Source organism: Rissa tridactyla, chromosome 3 (assembly GCF_028500815.1).
Source record: "Rissa tridactyla isolate bRisTri1 chromosome 3, bRisTri1.patW.cur.20221130, whole genome shotgun sequence".
In the NCBI taxonomy this organism is placed as follows: Eukaryota; Metazoa; Chordata; class Aves; order Charadriiformes; family Laridae; genus Rissa; species Rissa tridactyla.
Window position 1 is genome coordinate 66,328,248 of NC_071468.1, and position 23,734 is coordinate 66,351,981.

Here is a 23,734-nt window from a genome sequence, read left to right on the forward strand (position 1 = left end):
AGACTGGATATTAGGAAAAATTTCTTCACTGCAAGGGTTGTCAAGCATTGGAACAGGCTGCCCAGGGAAGTGGTTGAGTGACCATTCCTGGAGGTATTTAAAAGACGTGTAGATGTGGCACTTAGAGACACAGTTTAGTGGTGGACTTGGCAGTGCTAGGTTAATGATTGGACTTGATGATCTTAAAGGTCTTTTCCAACCTAAATGATTCTATACACTTAATATCATGCCAACAAGAGTTGGACTTCAGACAACTGACTGGAGCATGTCTCTCCAGTCATCTGATCTGCCCATGCTCTGAACTGTCTCATTGGGATCCTACTCCAACCTGAATGAATGTACTCACACAAGTGGAGAGCCATACTTGAACTAACAGCCTACACCTCTAAACAGGGCTTATAAACTGCTAACGTAGACATGCAGATTCCAAACTACTGTGTTTCATTTAGCCAACTCACACTGCAGTGTAATAGGCCTCCAAATTGTCTACATGTGAACATGGACATGACTTTAGAGCAAAAGCACCAATATTAAGTTTCAAAAATCCCATGCATGCTGCATTTTTAAATATAAAGCAAGATAATACACAGGATTATTAAAGGTTGTATTAGACTAGGACTGGCCAACCCACAGTTCAAGGATCAAACCCAGCCAAGAAGAAAATTAAATCCAAGCCAGATCTACTCTTTACCTCCTCCTTTCCCAAAGACCCCTTCCAACATAGGTAGCGAAAGAGAAGTGCATGTCCTCAATTCTTCCTTTGCACCATAAATTATTTTTTCACAGATTATTTCCCCAAGACTTTGCAGATCCTCTTCCACCATGTGGCCTGATACATACCCATAAGCTGACCAGGCTGCAGACACCCGCTGTTCAATTAGAAGTGCACTTCTAGCCCCATGCTGGGAACACACATACTGGAAAATAGCTCATAAAAGCCACCACGTGAGAAGCTCATATACAGTAATGTGAATTGACATACAAGATGTCTTCATTCTGTGACTCATGGCTGCAATGGATCTAGAAATGGTACACTTTTAATACGCTCAAGTATTTGCAGAACTGAGCATCTATAAAAGAGCTTCTGGACTGGATCCTGTTCGCTGTGAGACTCTGTCCCATGTGCACAGCCTATGTGTACAGGCCAACAGGCAGAACCAAGACCTGAGTGCGTGATGTGTCTATGCTTCTACACCACTTCTACTAACAAATTCATTTTCAATATATACTTACTAACAAATTCATCTTCAATATCTGTGTCAACAAACGGCATTTCTGCCATCAGAGATTCTACCAAATCAGCAGGACATGGATCTTTTCTCTGTTGCATCTTCTTCTCTTTAAAGATATTCTTTTGCTGTACATTTTCAAGTCCATCTGTAATACATTTAAAATAATACAATGGGTGTTAGTTTTTTATATAAACAGCTAAGAGACATTATACACAAGGAGTATACCAAGTATACATTTGTCTAATTATCAGCAAATGAATATTGACATATTACTCCCTTAAGAATGCTGCTCTTCTTCCTTGTCAACGTATTGGCAAAAATACTTTAACACTTTATGTGGAACAGCCAAAAAAGGGAGTTCAGCCCTCTGTATTTAATAACTTAAGGTGTTGTTTAGTTCTAAGTAAATGCAATCATGTGCAAAAAACAGGGATACTTAAAACCAACAACAAAAAAAATAAAGTCTTCTCCCATCATGTAAAGTTCACTTTAGATAACAGTAATAGCATATAAAATACAATGCAGACAAACATTGGCAAATGAATTCCGATGTAAACACACTGGAAATGAGGCACGAAGGAGCAGGAAGGGAATCCCACCATTCCAGATATAATAGTGTTCTCAGCTGACTACATCATTCAGGAATGAGATGATCATTCTACTCCTGCATCTCCCACACAGTATAGCATGTAATAGACAGCAATTATCTGTACTTCTGGTTCTAAAAGCTGATTTTTAGTGTTTAAGCTAAAGAAGGAATCAATATATATCAAAACTTATCTTGCATGTATAAAGAGATACATGAAGTTCTATCTCAAGAGTAATACCACAATGACAGAATAATCTCCAGTAACAACAACTTTTTAAAAATGTCTTTTTCCCCAAGAGTACTAAGCATGAGTCATTTCCTTATGTCTGCTTCATGTTTCTGCATCAGTAAACTCTAATATTTGTGTATTAAGTTATACCTTAAAAATGAAAAGGTAAAATCTTCTCAAGCAGCAAAAAACGTGCCCATAACCAGGCACATCCAGCAATATTCTTTTGGGACATCTCCACAATGGAATTACTGTAGTCGAAGAAGCCTTATGTCAGAATTGCAGTTTATCCCAGGACAGCTCATTACTACAGACAACGCGCTTTCAAAGCTCCTCTTGTGACCAGTGCAGATAGTCCAAATCTGGCCCAAGGGGAAAATCTGGCAGCAAAAGCGTGTATTATGTTCTTGTGGCATGCAAAGCTACACTACATGTATGAAGTCAATATTACAGACCCAATCTGGGTTATTAACAGCCTGTGGACTGTTCCTTGCATATATCAGTTTATGGTAGAGAAGAGAAGTAAAAGAATGACCTGATTAAACGCTAATTCACTGCCGTCTAAATTAGGCATAAATCACTCTGTGGTTGTGCAGTGACACCTGACTTTTTACCAGAAGCTATTAAAAAGAAACAAAGTATTTAGATTTGTTGCTTGTTTCCCCTGTAGACACTAAAGAACGAGGCACAACAAACAGATGTTTAAGCAATAATAAAATTATTACTTAATGTTAAAGTCAAGCTCACAGAAAACAGATTGTTGCTGGTGATCCAGAAGCATACAGAAAACAATAATCCTTCCTTAGAGAGATTTCAGAGCGAAGGACAAGACAGAAATAAGTCTATGAAAATTACAAACAAGTAGGTCGGTCTAGGGCAGCGAAGATACCAACAGAATTCAGAAATGCAGAATCATAACCAGCTGGGAGCAAAAGGGATTTGTGTAGCTGCAGAACAAGGACTCACATAAATCTGAGGGGTGGGTATTGCAGATTACACATTGAATTTGCTCTGTCTGCTCAAAAAGCAACATACTTGTGCCACTTTGAAAAATTCTATCTTCTCACAATAGCAGACGGGTATAGCAAAGGCACAGCTAGCGATTAACAACATCCCTTCTCAAATCAATTAGCTGAACTGAACAGGCACTGCTTCTAAATTCTACAGGCCATGCCTCAAGCAAAACACCTCCATCCCTCACCTTTTCTGAAATACTTATTAAAGAAATCAGCAACAAAATTCAAGAATTGTGTGCTAGTCACTAAAACAACTTGAAAACAAGATTTTTCAAAATTCTTGACATAATATCGGTAATCTGAGACCTAAGTAACAAAACCAACTTCCATAGGAACTCCTTGACCATCAAGCTGTTATAGGATAAACGATTTTTTCTTAATCGCATGCTGAATTATATTAGCCTGAATTTCATGTGTGAGCAGGTGCATACATTATTCCTGTATTTGTATAAGTGGCTGCTGATCTTCACCAGTATTCAAGTCATCTGTTCCAGCAGAAGAAAAATAATCATGATACACCTAGCTCATGAAAAATACATATTTAATTGCATTCTCTTCACAGCCCTCTTCTCCCCATACTTATAGTTTCAGCTAGAATAATGTACTATTTGACACCTACACGTGAGAGATCGCAGTGAGATTAGGTCTCCAGGCGCTGTTCCCTGTTTAATAAGTTTATCTTCACATGTTTGTTTATATGTCTAATAACAAATTAATCCTTTGGAGACAACATAACTGAAAGCTGATGTAGAAAGAGATGGTCTTACTCTCTAGGAATTTTGAACTGGCAGTAGTGTTTACATCATCACAGAACTGAAAAAGCTTAAAAAAAAAAAAAGAAAGAAAAAAACCCACACACCTACAAAAAAAAAACCCGAAAATCAAACAAAAAACCAACCAAACTTTGGACATAAAATGATAGGTTTGGTATTCAGCCAGGTCAGCTGCTTACACCAACTGCCAGCCTGTGGGGGACAGAGGCTGGGGGAAAATAAAAGCAGAATCCCTTTTAGCAGCAGCCCACGGTTCCTTTGACTCGTTCTCCCGCCCCACACCCCCTAGGACCGCCACAAACCCCCCCTAGGCTGCGAAATCCACCTCTTTCCACTCGCCGGCCGAAAAAAACCTGCGCACAAGCCGCGGTTTCCACAGCTCGCCCTGCCCCAGCGCGGCCGTTTAACGCCTAACGGACACCGGCAGCGGAGGGCGCCCGGGCTTCGCCGGCGAGGCCCCGCGGCCGGTTCCCCCGTCGGCTGCGGGCGCCTGCGGCCGACGGGGGAACCGGCCGCGGGGCCTCGCCGGCCTTTGCCCTCTCCCCGCCACCGTCCCTCCGTCTCCTCACCGTCCTCCGGGGTCGCGCTGGCTCCGCGGCGGGGACTCCCTCCCGCCGCCGCCGGCCGCAGCGCCATGAAGCGCGGGAGGGCGGGCGCCGTTCTCCGGGCCAAGGGGGTGCGGGCCGCCGCCGTCCGCGCCGAGCAGAGGGCGGGGAGAAGGCACCGCAGCAGCCGCTGCATGCCCGGTTAGGGCGAACGGTGAAAGGACGGCGGGAGCCCGGGGGAAAACGGGGGCCGTGGGCCCGCCGGACTACAGCTCCCAGCGTGCTCCGCGCCGGGAATGGCGGGAAGCGGCCCCGAGTCGGGCACGTCCCCAGCCCTCAGCTTCTTACACCTGGCGCTCTGTCAGGGCGGTCTGTCCCCGTACATGGTGAAGGCACCGAGATAGTGTGTGCCGAAACGTGGGATCTGCGTTTGCACGCGTTGCTTTCGGTCAGGATTTTAATCAGAACTAGTGTGGTGAGTAGGACTAGGGAAGTGATCGTCCCCCTGTACTCGGCACTGGTGAGGCCCCACCTCGAGTACTGTGTCCAGTTTTGGGCCCCTCACTAGAAAAAAGACATTGAGGTGCTGGAGCAGGTCCAGAGAAGGGCAACGAAGCTGGTGAAGGGTCTAGAGCACAAGTCTTATGAGGAGCGGCTGAGGGAGCTGGGGTTGTTCAGCCTGGAGAAAAGGAGGCTGAGGGGAGACCTTATCGCTCTCTACAACTACCTGAAAGGAGGCTGTAGCAAGGTGGGGGTCGGTCTCTTCTCCCAAGTAACAAGTGATAGGACAAGAGGAAATGGCCTCAGGTTGTGCCGAGGAAGGTTTAGACTGGATATTAGGAAAAATTTCTTCACTGCAAGGGTTGTCAAGCATTGGAACAGGCTGCCCAGGGAAGTGGTTGAGTGACCATTCCTGGAGGTATTTAAAAGACGTGTAGATGTGGCACTTAGAGACACAGTTTAGTGGTGGACTTGGCAGGGCCAGGTTTGTGGTTTGACTCAATGATCTTAAAGGTCCCCTCCAACCTAGCGATTCAATTCTGTGATCCTAAGAACTGTACACAATCCAGAGCAATAAATTCCCTCTGTTTACCTGCAGTCCAGGGGAGACTAGATGGTCTTACTCTGAACTTGCTCTAAACTCCTTTGCGCAGCTGTCCCACGCAGCCGTGGCTGTCTCTGATTGCTGGCACTAAGGCCTCTGCTGTGGCTGTACAGTCTCCTGTCGGGCATCAGTCCCTGGGGGTACGGGAGAGGCTGCTTCCCTGAGGCAAGGAATGGGGGATGCTCTTTTGCTGTTTAAATAAAGGCTTGGTGCCTCTTGGAAGCCAAATCCTGATGCTGGGTTCCGAGGGAGAAGCCAAGCCAACTGTTGCCTGGTGCATTTGCAGATTGATCCGTGCACATAGAGCAGATCTGAAGGAGCCAATTGTTTCTATGTTTGTATAGATTCCTCCTTTTGCTTTTAAAGACAGTAGGGATGTCCAAAAAGCAAATAAATAAAATAGGATGGCCATGGTAGGGAGGAAGCTGCATGTCTGCAGCTGGATGTTGGGAGCTGAGACATGAGCGAAAATTAAGGCTAGTTTCTGTATTTGGCTCCTCTGTGCCTTCTCTTTCTGGGGGATAAAATCTGTTTGGAAATATTTTGCCACTGTTTTGACCCATTTTGTGCTGTGTTTGCCTTCACTGTCTTTCAGACAGTATTTTCATTTGGTCTGCATAGTTCTATGGAGACCAAAGACTGAACATGACACAGGAGTACAAATTCTGTGGGACCTGAGAGAAGCTTTAGGATGAGGCTGCTGACAGTTTTTCTTACTATACACATTTCATCTGAATGTCAGCTATTGTTAGGAGACTAAATACATAAGTGGTCACCTCTTCCTAGCCTGTTAGCATTGGCGAGTAAGATAATTCCATAAAAATTTGGTTCCATGGAGCTATAGATGGGAGAAAATCTTTTGTGTTTAAGTGTCTTTTTTAAAAATACGAATTGAAACACAATTTTGGATCTGAAGCTGCTCCCAATCAATTCATTAGGCGTTTCACAGAAATATTCAGCAAGCAAACTCTAGAAAGAACGTTTCTGTTTGTACAGTTGACAGGGGAGTCCAATGCAATTTTTAGATAAGTTAGCATTTAATAGTCCTCTTAACAGTTGAAAACACAATGCCTGTTTGAGGAGCTAAAAGTGTATCTAACAAATACCCACTAGCTTAGCACTAATATGTATGTGTATTTTGGGGGTTCATAAGGTGCCTGAATATAGCATCTCCAGGATGAGGGGAAGTGAGAAATTAAAACCACCTTAGCTGGAGATAGTAGCAGTTACCATGTGTTGTCTCTACAAGTCGGTTGCGGGAAAATGTTGAATTGTGGACAGAAAGCTAAGTAACAAGTTGTGATTTTTCTGCCTACCCAAATACTGCACAAGTTTCATAGGGGTCACTGACCTGGTGCCTGGCAGAAACTGGTTTTCACTATTGCTTAGGTTTGAGCTAAAGCCAGCACTTTATCAATTTTCTGTGGCCTTGCCTTTATTAAAGAGAGTTTCTCATTAACCTCTCAGTGGTACGGTTGTCCTTTTGAAGAAACCAAAAAAAAAAATCATATAATGACAGCTGAGTGACGCTGAGCTGAGTGAACAGAAAGAGGAAGCGCAGGCAGCTCTGCAAATCTGTTTGCTTACACAACTGCACTGCCCATGCCTGTTAGCCTCTCACCCACCTTACCTTCTCTTAATCCACCCTCTAACTTCAATCAAATTTAGTATAGCGTAAGAGGATTCAGAGGTAAAATATTCCCACACCTTTCCTGAAAATAAGTGGTGTGTGAGAGAAGAGAGACTCATTTAACTCCCACATGAGGGAAAGAAAAGACAATGCCATGCATATGTTTTTCCGTGAAACAGTGGCTGGCCATAAGTACTGGTCAGCTCATTACACGATAGGTCACAGTACAAATTATGTCTTATCTTAGTCAAGCAAGAGATATGGGGGAGCTACGAGTACTTGGGACATGACTCACTGTGGGAGGTTAGGAAATAAAGGGTCAGGAACGGGACATGTTACAGGGAAGACTAAATATCAGAAGGGGACATTGGGATATTGTGTAGGATGTGGGAGGGAGTTGAAGGTATAGTAATGGGGTCGTATGGAGACTATAGGGGAAGTTTGGATTATTGTGATAAGAAGGGAGGACATAACTGACATGAAACAAGGCTTCATTACTGACGCTGCTGGTACAGCAACTTGTCTTCTGGCAAGTAAAGAAGGATAGAATCTGGTAGTAAAAAGAGTTTTGCTAGAGAAACAAAGACAAGTTTGAGCTGCAGAACTACAGATAATGGGTAGCAAAACTACAGGAAAATGAGAGATAGAAGAGTACCTGGGATAAAGTAATTTAATGCAAAGATCAAAAAGCAGATAGGCTAGGGTTTCTACAGCAACTGGTATAAAAGGAAGAAGCTCATGAAGATGCTATCAGTTGTACTTAATTAATAGAAACTACATTTGATTGACATTTAACATGAATATGAAGATTAATGTGAAAAGTATTAACGTAAAAGGATATTTTCATGTTCTGTTGATCACAGGCAGTTCATTTACATTGCAGGTGGAGGGAATAGAACAGTGGGAATCAGCTGAAAAATTAACTAATTACCCAGAGCAGTAATTCTTCACTTGCTGCCCTCTGAATAGTTATGAGGGACACTGTCTGAAGATCAGCATAGACACTCAAGTGCTATTAATGTCAAGGTATTGTTTCAGACACTTCCAGATTCCTCCAGGCTTTCTGAGGAATGGTGACTGTTGGGTGGAGAGAGAATTCATGTAACAAAACGGGGCATGAATGTCTTTGCCAAAAGGCTTGCCAGCCTCCTAAGAAGGGCTTTAAACTACATTATTGAAGGATGGAGAAGCAGTCCCATCAGACCTAAGCTGGAAGAGAACTGGAAGAGATAGAAGAGATGTTCTGGCAGAGAGGTAGTGGTAGATAATGGAAAAGCGGATGCAGGATAGTATGATGGCAGAGGCTGTCCCGCTCTGCCTCAGCAAGGAGCATGCTTGGGGACCCATCCTGTGTTCCGGCACACAGCCTAGCATTTAGGGGGACCTTAACAGGCTGGAGAAGTGGAAGAACAGATGCTTGCTACGTGAAGTTCAACAAAGACAAATGTAAAATCTTACATCTAGGACAGATGGGTTTTGGCAAAAGTCACTGGATGCACATCTGCACTAATTTACAGTCTGTGACATTTTTTACTAACTTGGACTCTGCTCTGGCTGTTATTATTAGGGTGTAATCTTTAGCTTGAACTCCTACAGTGCTTGCTCCCTGAAAAAACACAATTATTAGAGCTAGTTCCTTTACCCATTTGCCCCGCAAATTGGCTAGTTTTAATATTTCCTCTTAAATACTTGAAGCAGCAGATTAGCTTTCCTAATGTAATTTTTTTTTTTTTCACTTGTTAGCACAGAAAATCCACCAAAAGTCATCTAGGCAAATCCCCATTCTGCAGCAGAGTTACATCATCCTTCAGTCAACAATAGTCAACAAAACCAGTCTTCCCTATGTTGCTCCACCATCAGGTTAAAATTTTCATTTCTTTACCTTTGTCTCAGAAGGACAAATTCCATCAAACAATAATGGATATACATAACTTCAGTTTCTGAAATATAAACTAGAATGCAAATAATATTATAGAATACTTCTACTACTTCATATTTTGTGATGTGGGTAGCTAGCTTTCTTATTACTAAGTATTTATACACACACAAACAAAACTATAAAATAGAAAATAACTTTAAGTTATTTTGATCTTGTTTCTCTTATTATTGGTACCTGTAGTTCGGATTTAAGCAAAAATTTGCATTTTCTGGAGACCATTGAGAATGTCAGTCTGCAAAATAAGACACCATTTAGTTTGATAGGAAACCGTCACAGATTTGCAACATGAGAGACTGTACACTGAAATAGAAGCACATTTCTCTTTTAGGAACTTTACTAAACCTGCTGGACTTCTTAGCTCCAGAGGTCAAGTTACGTTTGATCAAAAATCTCCAGTTTATTGGAGACCTGTTATTTTCTGACTGAAATAGAGATTTTTTAAAAGTATGTGCAGGGGAAAAGTGGAGCAAAAGTGTTTTATTTAAAAAGACGACACCGCCTGCAATTAAAAATGTTTAATTTTGAATGCAGTGAATATTGCCAGCTACATGCGGAAGTCATACAGCTGAGACACTAGATCCTGCATTCCTTGAGCGAAAGACACTTTACTGGGAGTCTTAGGCAAGTAAAGAATGCAGTTCTGAATCCAAAATTCGTATTGTTCCAGATGTGGGTGGGGGAAATACGTATTTACTGACTAAACTGAAAAATCTTGATTCTCAGCTGCCTATCTGTTGTGTTTCGTGCTCTCCTCTCCCCTCTTGCTCCTCTGTCTCTCCCTTCAGCCACAAACTTCTTTTTAGCACTGTCTTTCTTACTTTCCCAAGCTCCAGGTATTGCACAAACACGCTATGCATTTGTCACCACGGTGCAGGCTTCATGTGTGGCCTTGCATCTTTTTTCCTCTTTTATCTATGGACTTTTTGTAGTTAGGATGTCTGAGGAATAGGGGCAGTATCTTTCGGGCACATTTGCAGAGCACAAAGTCCAATTAAAAAACCCCAAATCTTAGCTTCTTATTGCCAGAACATAGTACAGTCCTTCCTGAAGCTCAGATCATCACTCTTAACCTCCACGTGCATTTCTGGAGTGCTCCTCCCTTTCTTCCCAAGATCAGCTGAGACAGTAGTTCACAAGCGCTACCAGAACTTCAGCCAGTTGCTCATTTAGTCTAAGATGTGAATGTAGAATGTACCTGCCCTGGGACTCTTCACCAGTCAATAAAGAGAGAAGCTTCTCCAGAGGGAAACTGTAATTCACATAATAAGTAGAGGAGTTGTTCTAGAGACACTCTTCTCTCTCCATGGACAGCAGAGATGGCCAGGACAACCAGGCTTGTGTCCTGCTTAGGCATGTCGGTTAGAAGGCTCAAGTTGGGTGAAATGGATCAAGGCCTCAATTTTGTGATCGCCTGGTTCAGAAACAGGAAAAAAGCTTTGTGCTCTGGCCCAATGTTTCAGGCTCTGGCAAAGCCTCTTGGAGCTCAGACAATTAAATTCAACATCTACTCTCTAACTGGAAACACTTGTGTCAAACAGCATTTCTCAATTGTTATACTAACCCTCATCCAGTTGGAAGAATCTGATGATGGCTATGGCTAATGCTGCAAAGCTCAAGTGCTCAGAAAACTTCATGCAGTGTAGGTTTTGGGACTGCCAAGTTAGAGCCTACCTAGGAAGAAATAATTAAGCGTTGTTGTTTTATGTTTCATATGAATTTTGAAATTGATTTACCTCTGGTATTGCTGGGCCTAAGTGTGCAAAAAAATCCCACCCACCGCTTTCAGATCAGCAGTCTCTTAGGATGTCTGTTTATATTTAACCATAAGTGTAAAACAAAAAATACCTTCAAAATACCTTTCCTACAAACTATTCAGGGAAACAGTGACTTATTGTTTGAAGTAGAAAAGGGTCCCTGACCTAAACAGAAATGAGAGATCTCGGTTCTAACAGCGTTTTATCTGCCACTAACACCTGGAGGGATATGATCTGGCATCCAGTTTCTGTCACTGAAATTTCTTTCAGTTATTGGTTCAGTCTGTATGGATTGCTCAGAGGGTATTCGCTATCTCTGTGCTGATGGTGGAGTTTCCTGATCCTCTTCTCGAGGCTCAAGGTTTTAATGTATCAAGTCACAAGGGTGAACCAATTTAAAGCTCCCTTATTTGCAATCATTATTTTAATTTACATTAAGTAAAAGACTTAACTTGTACCCACATTCTAGAATTATGACAAAGCATGAAAAAGGAAACAAATACAGTTAAACAATAACACCTAAACACATTCTGGCTGATGGGGGAAGATACAGGTTTTAATTTTCCAGCTTAGCACATTGCTATGTCTTTATTAGTCGATCTCTTACAGTTATTCGATCCTGCAGGCTTTTGCTGAGCCACTTTCAATTCACATTCACTCATACAGGAGCACTAAATATGCTGCAGAAACTGAAAGGGAGGAAACCATTTACATTTCCACTGGTAAATCTGACTTCGAGTCCAGGCTAGAGCAGTGTGTTCAGCACCCCTATTGAAAGGACCAGATTTGGGTCATTTTGTCAGGCATTTTATCTGTCTCTGTAAGCCAGCATGTCCCCATTACCATGCATCTGTGAAAGTGGGCTAACAGCTGTTTAATACAGTTAGTATAAAGTAAGGAGAGGGTGGGGAAAAGCATCTCCCAGGGGTCCAGAAGAACTGTAGTTCACTTTGGCTGATCACAACAGCTATTTGGTCTCACCATAAGAACTTGTACCCATGTAGGAGAGAAAAAAGGTGGTGATTTTTCTGGGTGATTTTCATTTTAAGAGTAGAATTTGCCAGACTCCCTTGTATGTAAGAACACCGATCTACAGCTTAAAAGTCACGAAAGGTGGCTTACACGTTTTGAAACACTGAAAGGAAGGAGCTCAGGCATACATTAAAATGCATTCTGTCAAGAACTCTATTTTTGGTGGGCAGCCAGAGAATCAATACATTTTTTTGACACATAATTCATACTCAATTCAAAATATTTCAGTATCAGATACATTGCATTCAGTTTTGACCAAATGGTATGATAACTTCCCATGTAACACAGCATTGTGACATGACTACTCTCTTTCTTTATGATTTGCACAGGTTCCTGAAAACTTCATCGTCATTATTTTGAGCAAAACAGATAAGCATCAAAATTGCAAATAATGAGCACATTGAAAATAGCACACAAATAATACCATGGGACGTGTAGTTGTCTTTCTGCTGTGTCTTGGCACAATGGTATTTACAATCCTAAGAATAGCGTTCCTCACAGCATAGCTGGCTGAGACAGGTAAGCTGCATGGAGACTTTCGAAAAGTGAAATCATACCCAGAAAAAGGTTGCTTTATGTTTTGGGACAGTTAGGAAGGCAGTAGTAGGATCCCTCACTTAAGGGGCATTCAGTGAAAGAAGTCATGTTTTCCTCCAGTGGTATAATGTGGCCAGGACCCGTTCCCTTAATTGAAGAGGAGCAAGACCAGCAGAAGAACAAGTGGGGAAAAAAAAGAAAACTGAATTGCCAAAGGAAATTTTGAGTTGCACTTTTATCAAATCTATATGTGGATCTATGGCAGGTGTTAGCAATTATGTACTGTGTTTGGAGGACGCCAGAGACCCATGGGAAGTACCACTTATGGCAGTTGACTTGTCATATCCATGTCATTAGAATGACTAGGGAGATTTCAGAGCAAGAGAGAGTGATTAGATAGAGCTCACTTCCCATGACAATTGGCAACCTAAGGGGCCTTTGTCCCGTTGATAATAAGTCTGTGTGTACTTGCTTTTCTGGATGTTAGATGTTTTACCCATTCAGCTACAGGTTCAGTCAATATGTCTACATTTGCCATCCAAATTTTTCTCAAATTGCGTGTTCTACAGTCCAGTTTCTGCCTTACAGCTGAAACGGTTTTCACCTAGGTCTCAAATAACAAAGTCCCAGAAACAAGACTCCATCTTTATTCTTAGTGGCTAGTCGACATCTTTCAAATCATATGGTCGGATTTCTCTCACTGAAATCTTGTCTCACTTGCTTTTTATTACAACATTGACTCATGATTCTCCCATTTTTCAGCATTGCCTTTGGAGGATTTGTCTTACTCCACCCCTTTCTGTGTACCCTTCACTTGTTACCCTCTTTCATCTAAAGCCCAAATTACCATCTTTATCAAAATCACTCCCAGGTCTTTCTCTCCTTCATATGTGTTTCCTTATTTTCAAATTAAGATCTCAGCCTGTCTTTGATTGCCAATCTGCTTGTGGATGTCTGGCTTTCAGCCCACATGCAACATCATTGAACACAGTTCGTCCTCCCTCTCTATGTTCCTTCGGTCACCAGGGGCCACAGCTTCCTGCCCTGCAATCACATAGGCATTATGTTGGTCTCAACCTCTCAAAGCTTTTCTGTCAATCTGTTATTGATGTGTTACACAGAAGTTAACTTTTTATCTAAGATAGAATCTTGCCAATGTATCCTGTAATGCTTACTATTGAAATTCTTGTCCAGATCTTCACTTTATGCCTCAAGAACTGAAACATAATTTCTTGTGGCCTTGAAAAATACAATTAAATTCCCCTATGCAGTAATTTAGAAAGTCTTTAGAAAGGTAACTTTTTTTAGAATTTCAACTTTGAATCGTCACCTATCTTTAAATTCCTCCAGAGCTTCTGTGTTTTATCAGACAACTTAGGTGTCATGACTTTCATTCTTTATGGTTGATGCTTGCCTTAATTATCTTTTGTTTGATACTGAGAAGGTTGATTTCGTTTTCTGAAAGGACTGTAACTTAATTTCTAAACAGGAGCTATCAGTTGTGCCTGCATAGCTCAAGAGAAACAACACAGTCCAGATCTTAACAACCGGTCGTGAGTACTGGAAACTGGACTTCTGCATAACTGTGGCAGTACATCTGGATGAATATATTGTGCCTCTCAGCCGGGTAAGCAGCCCAAAGAAAATACTGCCCTAATGAATTTGTTCTGCTTCCAGTGCCATGTTAACTCATTCAGAAGCAGCTCAAATATCTGTCCACATCATTACATTAGTACTGTGCAGACACAGAATCCACGTTTCTTCCTGTTCTTCCTCTTCTGTTTGGAAAAACTTTGCTGTTAGCACCAGCAAAACTACTTTGTTGTTCTCCTTTAAACTGTTATCTGCTATGATATCGCCAGAAAAAAATCCCAAACAACAACAACAACAACAACAACAACAGTAATCCTTACAACTGCTGAGCTAGTAATGCACTAAGACCATCTTCTAAGCCGTTTAACGCTTGTCTTACAGCTCCCTTGTATACATCCCTTGCTTTAAAGCTTGCCTGCTTTAAAACTGAAAAAAAACCCCAACAACAAAAATCTGTCTAATGAAAACTGCACAAGAAAACTTCTTGTTTGTGTGATAAGTACCATCAATTCAAGCCTTGACACAAGAGCTGATATCTCTTCGTACACCTTTACTTTAAATTCTCATTTTAAATTACTAGTACATCACTTCAAAAAGAACCCATAAGAATTACAGTAAATCATATGTCATAATAGACACATCTTCCTGCACATACCTATTCCTGAATCTTTTAAAGTATTATTATTGGAAAAGTTTACTTTCCTCCAAGTATGTTTCCTAATGTTGATTTCTCAGTGACTCATTGCATGCTATACTGTTGAAAATGATCCAGTTTCATTACATGAGATGACATCTATGTTGGTGGAAATCCAGGATGTAAAGCAGTAATAAAATCTGTACCACAAGGAATTATCTAAAGAATGACAAAGTCCTTTATATTTTATTTAAATCTGCTTTTTTTGAAAGTGACATTCTTATAATCTTGCTCTGATTTCCCCCACAAAGAAGGAAATGTGTATATTGCCTCTACAATGACAACACTAGAATACTTAATTAGTCCTTTGCAGGCAAAAGGTGTGTATGCTTTCTGTGATTAAGCTAGACGCAGATTTTTTGTGTATGATCCTCCACTTGCTGGCAAAGGATGGGTAAATCCCCCTTTCTCTTGCTGAACAGTTACTATGAGACTACTAACACACTGAAAGGAAATAGTAGCTTTTGGAATACCAGGGCAATTTCTGCCAAAAATACTGTCCCCTTAGGATCAGAAAAAACCGCTGTTGTGTTCCTGCTTTCAGCCGTAGCCTGTACGTGCCCAACAATGAGTAAAAGTTGAGCACAAATGCATTTAATTGAGTTACATTATTACAGTTTCTTGACTATATTGAAATATCTGGGTATAAACCAGAAGATTAAATATCTAAATAAGATGTTTGGAAAATGTATTCAATGTGTTTTTCCTTACCAAAAACTATCTCGTGCTAGCTTTTATATGCCTTGTTACTGAGTGTTCACTGTGAGGGTTGCTCTACTCTCCTTATTCAGGGAAAAGGAATTTTTGCCAGAATTAGGACTTCATAAGCAGGTCCTGTACATTATGAACTAGCACATGGAAGGTCATTAGGAACCGTCTGAACACTGTGCACAAAGGCTGACAATTATTTTTCTCTTTCCTTGTATATCCTGCCAGTACCTGATTTTTTTTTCTTACATATCGGAAAATAATATTTTTAATACTGCCAAACTGTTTACATTTCTGGTGTTCATATCGCTGTCTGCACTGTTAATCCCAGTTTTACAGAAAACGGGTCACAATCTGCATTAATTGACGCTGGTTTAAAAAAAAAAATTGCACCAGTTTAAATACTTGCATAAAATATTTGCCTAAACTATGAATGTAAAAGTAGGCACAGTAGAATTAAAAGTTTTTTGTATCCTAACTAATTTCTGAAAAGATCAAGACAGTTAAGTCTGGATCAATATTAATTTTATCTTTTGGTCCTTTAATAATTCTTTTTCCATAGTTATGATTGGAATTTGTAATGGCAGGGGAGATTCTACCCACAGATAATGTTTCACAGGTTTTCCTGCTACCCTAGCAAAGAGTCACAACTATTGGAGTTTACTCTGTGCCAAGCTGTTGAATTCATGGGATATTTTACTCCTGATGTCGGTAGGGCCTGGATTCTTGCCCTTGCGCTGTGGCTGCAAAAGATGAAATTCTATCCACTCTGCAGTAAAAGACAAACTTTCTAGTATCTTCAGTCAGGAAAAAATTTCACACTTCAGGGGTAACTCAAACTTAATTCCCCTTTGGTAGCAGAACCAGTTTAAGACTCTTCTCCTAGCTCCTTTCCCCACTGCAGCTGTGCACATTTGCCTCTGCACCACTAAAATGTAAGAGGTGAGAATGAGAACGTTGGAAAAATTTGGATTAATAATACCTTAAAAAAATTAATTTGTTTTTTTTTTCAGTGCCGGTCATCTTAGCAAGCCACCTTAGCCTGGTGTCCACAGACAGCTCTGTTCACACAACTGATGTGGATGCAAAGCACAATGCAGATTTGATCAGATGGGGAGCAGTAGAACAGAGGCCATTGATTTGACTTGACTTGACTTGAGCTGGTTTTGCTGCCAAAAGCAGTGCTACATGGATGCGCAGTCTTCCTGTGTAAAGTAACTTGTGCACAATGGGAAAAGATGCCGTGTTCTTGTTAGTGATACACGGAGAAGAAAGAGAAGTTGAAATTTGGGGTAAGAAGATGGTGCTTGTTGGGTTTTTACTTATTACACTCTTGGCTATCATGGACAACATACATAACCAATGGTCAGAAAACTGTGGTCAAAAGTACTGAGAATATAAAATATAAAAAAACCACATTGGAAGTGATTCGATAGCCTAGTTTCCTACGGTGCATGTGACTGTGCTGTCAGCCATTGCCTTTTAGCTTTTGAAGTCAGTGACCAATTTCAGCCATATGTGCAAGAGGATAGTGATCTTAAAGACAATTAACGTCTTACAAGCTTTGTAAAAAACCCCACAGTTGGCTAGAGGAGAAAGGAAAATAATTCTTTAGCAGAGGGGGAGGTAGGCTCAGCCACCATCCATGGTCTCTTTAGTGTCGGGCAAGTGCCACAGAAGACAGAGGAGGACCTGAGATTACTGCAGTGGGGAAGGAGATTTCAGGACCAAAAGACACAGATCTTTACCAAACCAGACTCTTTTAGTTGTGATGATCGGCGAAACATTTGTTGTTTCCTCATTAATGGCTACTGTATTTTTCTGACATGAGCGCAGTTGAAGACCCACTAGCTCAGGATTCTCTGGCAATGCAAAGAAAGTGCTTTTCATTGTGAGGTAAAAATAAAACCATTAAAAAAGAAGTAAAGAAATAACTTCCTAAACAGCTTGAAGGAAAGAGGAGAAAAGACCTCCCTTTTTTTCTGCTTCTCTCTTTACCGGATACAGGGCTCCCAATACCCCGGAGCATAGCACCTATGAATGTGCAGAATCTGATAGCCCATTTTTAATTACTGCCTTTATCTGCACTTCTGCAAAACAAGCAAGCAAATTAAAATGCCTAAAGCTGGGCTTGTGCAGGGAAAACCTAGGTGTTCGCAGGACTGAATTCACCACGCTTCTTCTCTCTGCACCATCTCTCTTTTCTTCATTCTGACTTTTGAATCTGCCCTGATGCCCTCATCTGACACAGCAACTACATCAGGGAAAGAGAAAACAGGATAGGCTTTCACTTTTGTTTGGCAGCACAAGCTTGCATTCTGTGCTTTGGAGGTTTTCAGAGGCTCTTTATTCCATGTAATGTTCCTGGAGTGGAGAAGCGTATCTTTTGTTCTTCCTTATAAAGGGATATTTTTATACACAAAGATATACAGTACACTGACTTACAAGAGTTTTTATGTATTGGATTGTGAGGCTTTAACGCAGAAATTTCTGATGATTCTTTAATTCCGCCTTATCCAAAGCATTTAACTTCAAAACCTTTAAAGCATACATGAATCAAAGCCTCAGAATCCATCCAACACATCAACTAATTGTAATGACATGAAAACCAGAATGAGACTCTTAATTTAAACAGATTTCACTCCTAGCATGCTAAACATGCAGCCCGCGTGTATGTGCTAAGCTGTATTATCTCGGTATACATATGTATGCCTCTATATACTTGCAAGTAATTAAAATGAGGGAGGACAGACGTCTATCTTCTCTGCAAACAGAAGTAATTCCTTTATGTTTAAGCATATCCCTTGTTTTAAACATAACTTCCACGTTTTTGCTGCAAAATGCCGTATATCCGAAGTGTCGAAGCCTGTATAGGTCTTCTGATTCCTTTAATATCGTTTCCATATTAGATAGCCAGATGGTGGAGAGCGATAATACTCTGTACTAATCACTTAGGAAGTCTACAGAGTGGTGCTTTGAGATTTAGACCCACAGCTACTGCCATCACTCTTTTGATGGGAAGCCGCAGATACTATTCCAACCAATTGAATGTTTTTAAATATATCAACACCGAAAAAAAATTATCTAAACAGGAAAAAGACTGATAAATACCATTCAGTGGTAATGAACAGAGGGGTTTGTCCAAAGGAAATAATTGCTTTTACAATGATCAGAGATCAACATGACATTATGCAACAGTATTTGTACACATGTGAAAAAATAGGTTTGATTCTTTATAGCCATCACAAATAGGAGAGAGATATGCATTGCTAAGTTACTTTAAAAAGAAAAAAAAAAGCCTAAGAAGCAGAATAACTACCTCAATGAGTTTCTTAGTGCTTGATTTTTAATTCCATGCTGATCTGTTCTGCCAATTTTAAGACTTTCTCATTCTGACAGATTAATCAACAAAAACCTTTTTCCTATAGCAATATCCATTTATATCCAGGAATACTTTCTTGTTTTGTGTTTATACCTTAAAAGTGCTTGGTTTCCTTTCTGAACAATGCATTGTTAATCTATGGGATGCATTCTATAGGAAAGAAATGTCAGATATGCCCATTCCTAACGCCATAGATTTTTTCATATGTTTTATTGCTGCAATTTCTACATTAAAAAAAAAAAGGAAAATATTTCTCTGTGAATTTTATTTTTATTGTTTAACCTTTTATAAAAACCCACACTGCAGGCTTCACTCCAGGCTGGCAACCAGAGGCACTGGAAAAAGAGACTGAGGCAGCACTAATCAGCGCTCAAATACCATAAGCAAGCAGACTAAACATGTAAACAAGTCCTGTGCTGAGTGCTTTGTTTTGGTAGCACCGATTGTCATTTCAGTAGAGGAACAAACAATCCACTTCAACCTATCTGCCTTATTACTGTAGAACACTTTAAATAGTAAAAAGAAAACAGAAAACAACATTAAGCAAAAAGGTTTGTAATCCACTTGCCAGAACTGGTCTGCTCTAGCAACAATTTTCAAACAGCAGCCGTGTTTTACTCCGTCCTTAGGGTAAAATGAGCATCTTCATTGTCCTGACATTTGTACCACATTGTACAAATGTTGCAAAGATGGTGGACTTCATAGAATCTACCTATCCAGCATTATTTTTTTTCAGCACTACTGAACAAATATTTGCTCAGCATTTCTGAAAATAAGGTTATTTAACACCTGAGAACAGAAAACTAAAGATGAAGTAATTATTTTAAAAATGATAATATATCTTCTTAATTCAATGTGTATTTTCCCTCTTACTGTGCTTCGTAAAAGGAAATTAATTTTTGAATGCCAGTATTAAATTGCTAATTAATTAGAGTTTTTCTCGTATCCTAAATCCCATACTCTGTATTATATATAGTATGTATCATTGTAGATTGATTAGTTACATTACCATGCAGTGTGGTATTTCGTGATGGTGCCGAGGCAGCCTGAAGCCAGAAAGCCTGATTTTAACCTTGAATGACTTCATGGAGTTATTCTTAATACACACTAATATATTAAAAAACAAATACAGGGTCATAAATTGTATAAAACCAGCATTCAGCACATGCTACTGTTACAGCATGCAGTTGTGAAATGTACGTGAGAAATAAACAAAGGATTAAGGAATGTCTTTAAAATGAGGATGGTGCAGACACATGGAGAGGAAGAACATGTAAACAAGTGGTGGAAAAGAACAGATGTGTGCTGTTTAGACACACAGGCAACTCGCCCGAGGGAAGTTTGGATTATTGAGCTAACATGGCAAAGATACATAGTCTGTTCACATTTAAATCATAAGAGGTTCTGTGCCTGTTCTGGCTACTTCTCCAAAGAAGTATGTGATTTCTTAGAGTACGCCACAGTCATGTGTATAGCCAATTTACAGTTCAGTTTGCCTAGAAGTTTCCTCAGAAAAGCTGGTAAATGCTGTCTCTGGTACAAAATTCAAGAGAGATGCAAGTTACAGAAGCCTCTCCAAGATTGCTTCAAGTGAATAGGAAAAAATGCTTCAGTAATGATTTTCAATAGGTTTCGCTTCCACAGATACTGCATCCCTGTACTAAACCTTGACATTTTTCAGAGTAGAGAATACAGTTCAATGCTGTTATTACCGTATGCAGGTGGTCCTGGATATACTTTTTGTTTGTGAGGCCAGCTTCCCATGACAGTTGTTCACCATAAAAAACCCAATTGAGGGAGCAGGAAGGGGAGAAGAGAGACAGGTAACATCTCCAAATACTCCGATGGTAGTCTAGAGATTCACAGACCACAAAACTCATCTGACATAACTTTCCTGCCTTCACAGTAGTTATGATCCTAGTAAAAAAAATAAAATGGACCGAAGAGGAAACTTAGTTTCATCCACATTAGCAGAGAAGAAAGACATATTTTTTTTTTGTTCTATTTTAGGTCTGTTCATAACAAATGGTACCTAAAGTATGGCAAGGCACCAGAGTACCTAGGGAAGGAGAGAAGCGATTATATAGGAATAGCAGCAATTTGTCCGTAGTGAAATTAGTGTTAGAAGTGAAGACTGCACAGCAATAGTCAGTAGTTCCTTGTCACAAAAATTACTCTTCCATGGACTCAGGCTTGCACCTTCTCGCCAGCATCAGAATCGTTCCTGCCCCTTGTCCCTGCCACATTTTATGACTCTGCTGAAGCTTTAACAGAGAGTAGGGATCAAACACAGGGCCCTGCAGCGAGTCAGACAGGGAAAGGGAGAGAGGGAAGAGGCTGCAGATGAGAGAGGTGATGCCGAGTGAGGTGCAAATGTTAAAAGGAAAAGTGCTTTGTGCAGGGTGCCCTGGCAGGGCCCTGAAGGAGCGGACGGACGTGACTTTCCCCAGCAACTCCAGCTATAGCATTTTCTCCTCTTAAAGACAGAGAACTTAAGAGGATTTGTAATGTGTTTGCGAGGTATGCAGAACTGTTTGTGTGCATCTCCACGTGCTGTCTGCAGACTCTTAGGAAAGCATTTTGTTACCCTTTCTCCTTGCACAGCCCCCCACCCCCCCATCCTTCTGCAGCACCCCATTACTCCTCTCTGTGCCCATTACTCCTCTCTGCGTCTTGCACTTCACACCCCACTGCTTGGCTCCAGCCCTTCTGACTGAACAAGGGAAAACAGTTCAGTGCTCCATCCTTCCATACTGTGAGTGTATTTTGGATTTGCGATGGTGGCTTCCCATGGCAGCTATGCACAGTGGGACTGCGGGTTGATGGAGTGGAAGGAGGAGCAGAGGGGCTGCCACCACCGTGGGTGCCATGCGCCTTGTGCAGTAAGACCAGAAGAAGCTCAAGGAGCCTGGCGAAGGACTCCCCCGGTTCTCCTGATATTGCCTACAGCAGCTTGCCCTCTGGCTCACCACAGAAAAGTGGAGGAAAAGAGGCAACGTGATGGTGATGGGTAGGGAAGAAAGACAACAAACAGTGAGATTAAAGGAAGTCAGTGAGTCCTGTAAATTGCTCCTCCTTTGGAATTAGTCAGGACTGCTTTCCAACAGAGCCATGCTTCCCAGAAGACTACTAGCAGACCTTACAAAAACAGGGCGATTGAAGCCTGCAGGAGCGGGGCCGCTAAGACTGTCAGGCTTCCCGTAGGATAGAGGCTTACTGATTTTATTTGAGAAAGGGAGAATAAGTAACGCTGCTAGGCTGGAAGCCAAGCCACTAGAAAAGGGTTGTGGAGCAAAGGGGAATCCAGGCGAAGTCCCCGAACACCACCGCCTCCTGACAGATTTGTGAGAGGCTGCCAGAGTGCGAAGGAACGGCTGAATGGGCTGAGAGATATTTAACCTCCCGTAGCAAGGCTGTGAAAAACTGGCTATAAGGTAAGCATGCAATATGCTGTATAAAACTCTGCCATAAAGTAAGCATAACATTATTTATACATCTTGTTTAACACCTATTTTTTTACACCTGTACTAAACAAGGTTGATAGTACATGGGATTGCAGACCAACGCTTGCCAAGAGTTAAATTGCATACGGTCTGCAAGCGGTGCGTAAGTACGCTATATGATACAGCAGAACGTCACTAATCCACAATAATGCAGGGAAGCCCCAGTGCAGATTAGTGGGGTTTGTGGATTACGGACTGGGAGGGCATTCGAGGGGAAGTCAGCCATGGCTCACTCCAGACTCCAGACCTTCCCTCTCAGTAGGGCGGTGAGTCCGTGGAAGGAGCTGTGAGGGGCATGGCTGCTCCGCGCCGCTCCAAAGGACGTTGCAAGCCACAGCGACGCCGCTATCGCTTCTCCTTCCAAAGCTGTAGCACGCCTACTCCGAACAGAGAATTGCACTCCTGGTCCCCCTTGAACCAATTTAAACATTTAGCGCACACCCACTGTGCAGACACATTAAATCAATTTAAAGTGAGGTTACTTTGTGCATCAGGAATTGGCAGGAAACTCCAACCTGTCCTGAGCACAGCTTGCGTGGATATATGCTGGGGTGTGGGCAAGTCAGACCGCAAATGCAAAAGCTAGTTTCTGAGCCTTTCTAGGCAAAACAGTAGTGATGTAAACAAATACATTGTGTTACTATTAGGCTTTGATTTTATACATACAATGGCTGTTTCCACTCACTCGAAGGACAACAACGCTGTCTAATTCACATTAATCTGAAATTGCATAAGGGATAACCGTGTTTCTCACTAATGATAAAAACAGTCACAGAAATTTGTAACAGTGAAGGGTGCTTTTACTGGTATAAAACTGAAATACTGCTGAATGTCATGTGGATAATAACCAAAGTTAGTTTCATGATAAAATATCAATACAGTAACCATTTTGATTAAACATTTTATAAATGCATGCAATGTTAAAGACTTTGAAATTGGGTAACTGGGCCCAATATTGATATTCGCTGTCATGTCTTCCTTTCAAGAAACAAAATGAATAATTCATATTGAAAAAAGAGAGCGTGAAGCTTTTGACTTTGGGTCAGGCAAATTTTAAATTATCTGAAAATTAGATATTCATTATTTTTGATACAAGAAATCACAGATGTCTTGGCAAAGTCATGGCTATACATGGCACACTTTTTTATGCTAAAAAATTACCTGAGGCAAACACTTGAGACAGATGATTTTAAAGAGATTAGCTCTTCGTGGTGCACGTTTTCCCTTCAGCACTCTGTAGGCTCAAACAATGAGTCCGTGCATTTTGAGTTTATTGACCTTTGTGAATACAGTACTTGAAAACTGGTAACAGATTTCTTTGAAAATCAATGCCAGTTGTGAAGCTGTTTGTTATCCACTGTTTTTTCTTGAGTGTGATTAATAATAAAAAAAAAAACCCACATAACTGAAATTGTAAATTCTAATTGATTACAAATGAAATATTCATTCCATTCTGCCTGGGAAAACCAAAAT

General features: G+C 41.0%; 1 protein-coding gene across 12 annotated transcripts in view; it reads right to left on the reverse strand.

The window, feature by feature from the left end:
- The window catches only part of AKAP7 (A-kinase anchoring protein 7), a 95,075-nt gene extending 90,409 nt beyond the window's left edge, over positions 1–4,666 (reverse strand). For 5 of the 12 annotated variants that reach the window (XM_054196300.1, XM_054196294.1, XM_054196298.1 and 2 more), the window contains exons 1-2: positions 4,409–4,666; positions 1,234–1,377 (exon numbers count right to left, since the gene is read on the reverse strand). In XM_054196300.1, coding sequence (XP_054052275.1) covers positions 1,234–1,377; positions 4,409–4,580 — 316 coding nt within the window. In that variant the 5' untranslated portion in view covers positions 4,581–4,666. Of the gene's footprint in view, positions 1–1,233; positions 1,378–2,200; positions 2,663–3,685; positions 4,085–4,164; positions 4,255–4,408 lie in introns of those variants that run through there. The other 7 variants (XR_008465583.1, XR_008465582.1, XM_054196296.1 and 4 more) reach the window with 4 other exon arrangements.
- Positions 4,667–23,734: the final 19,068 nt, after the last annotated feature.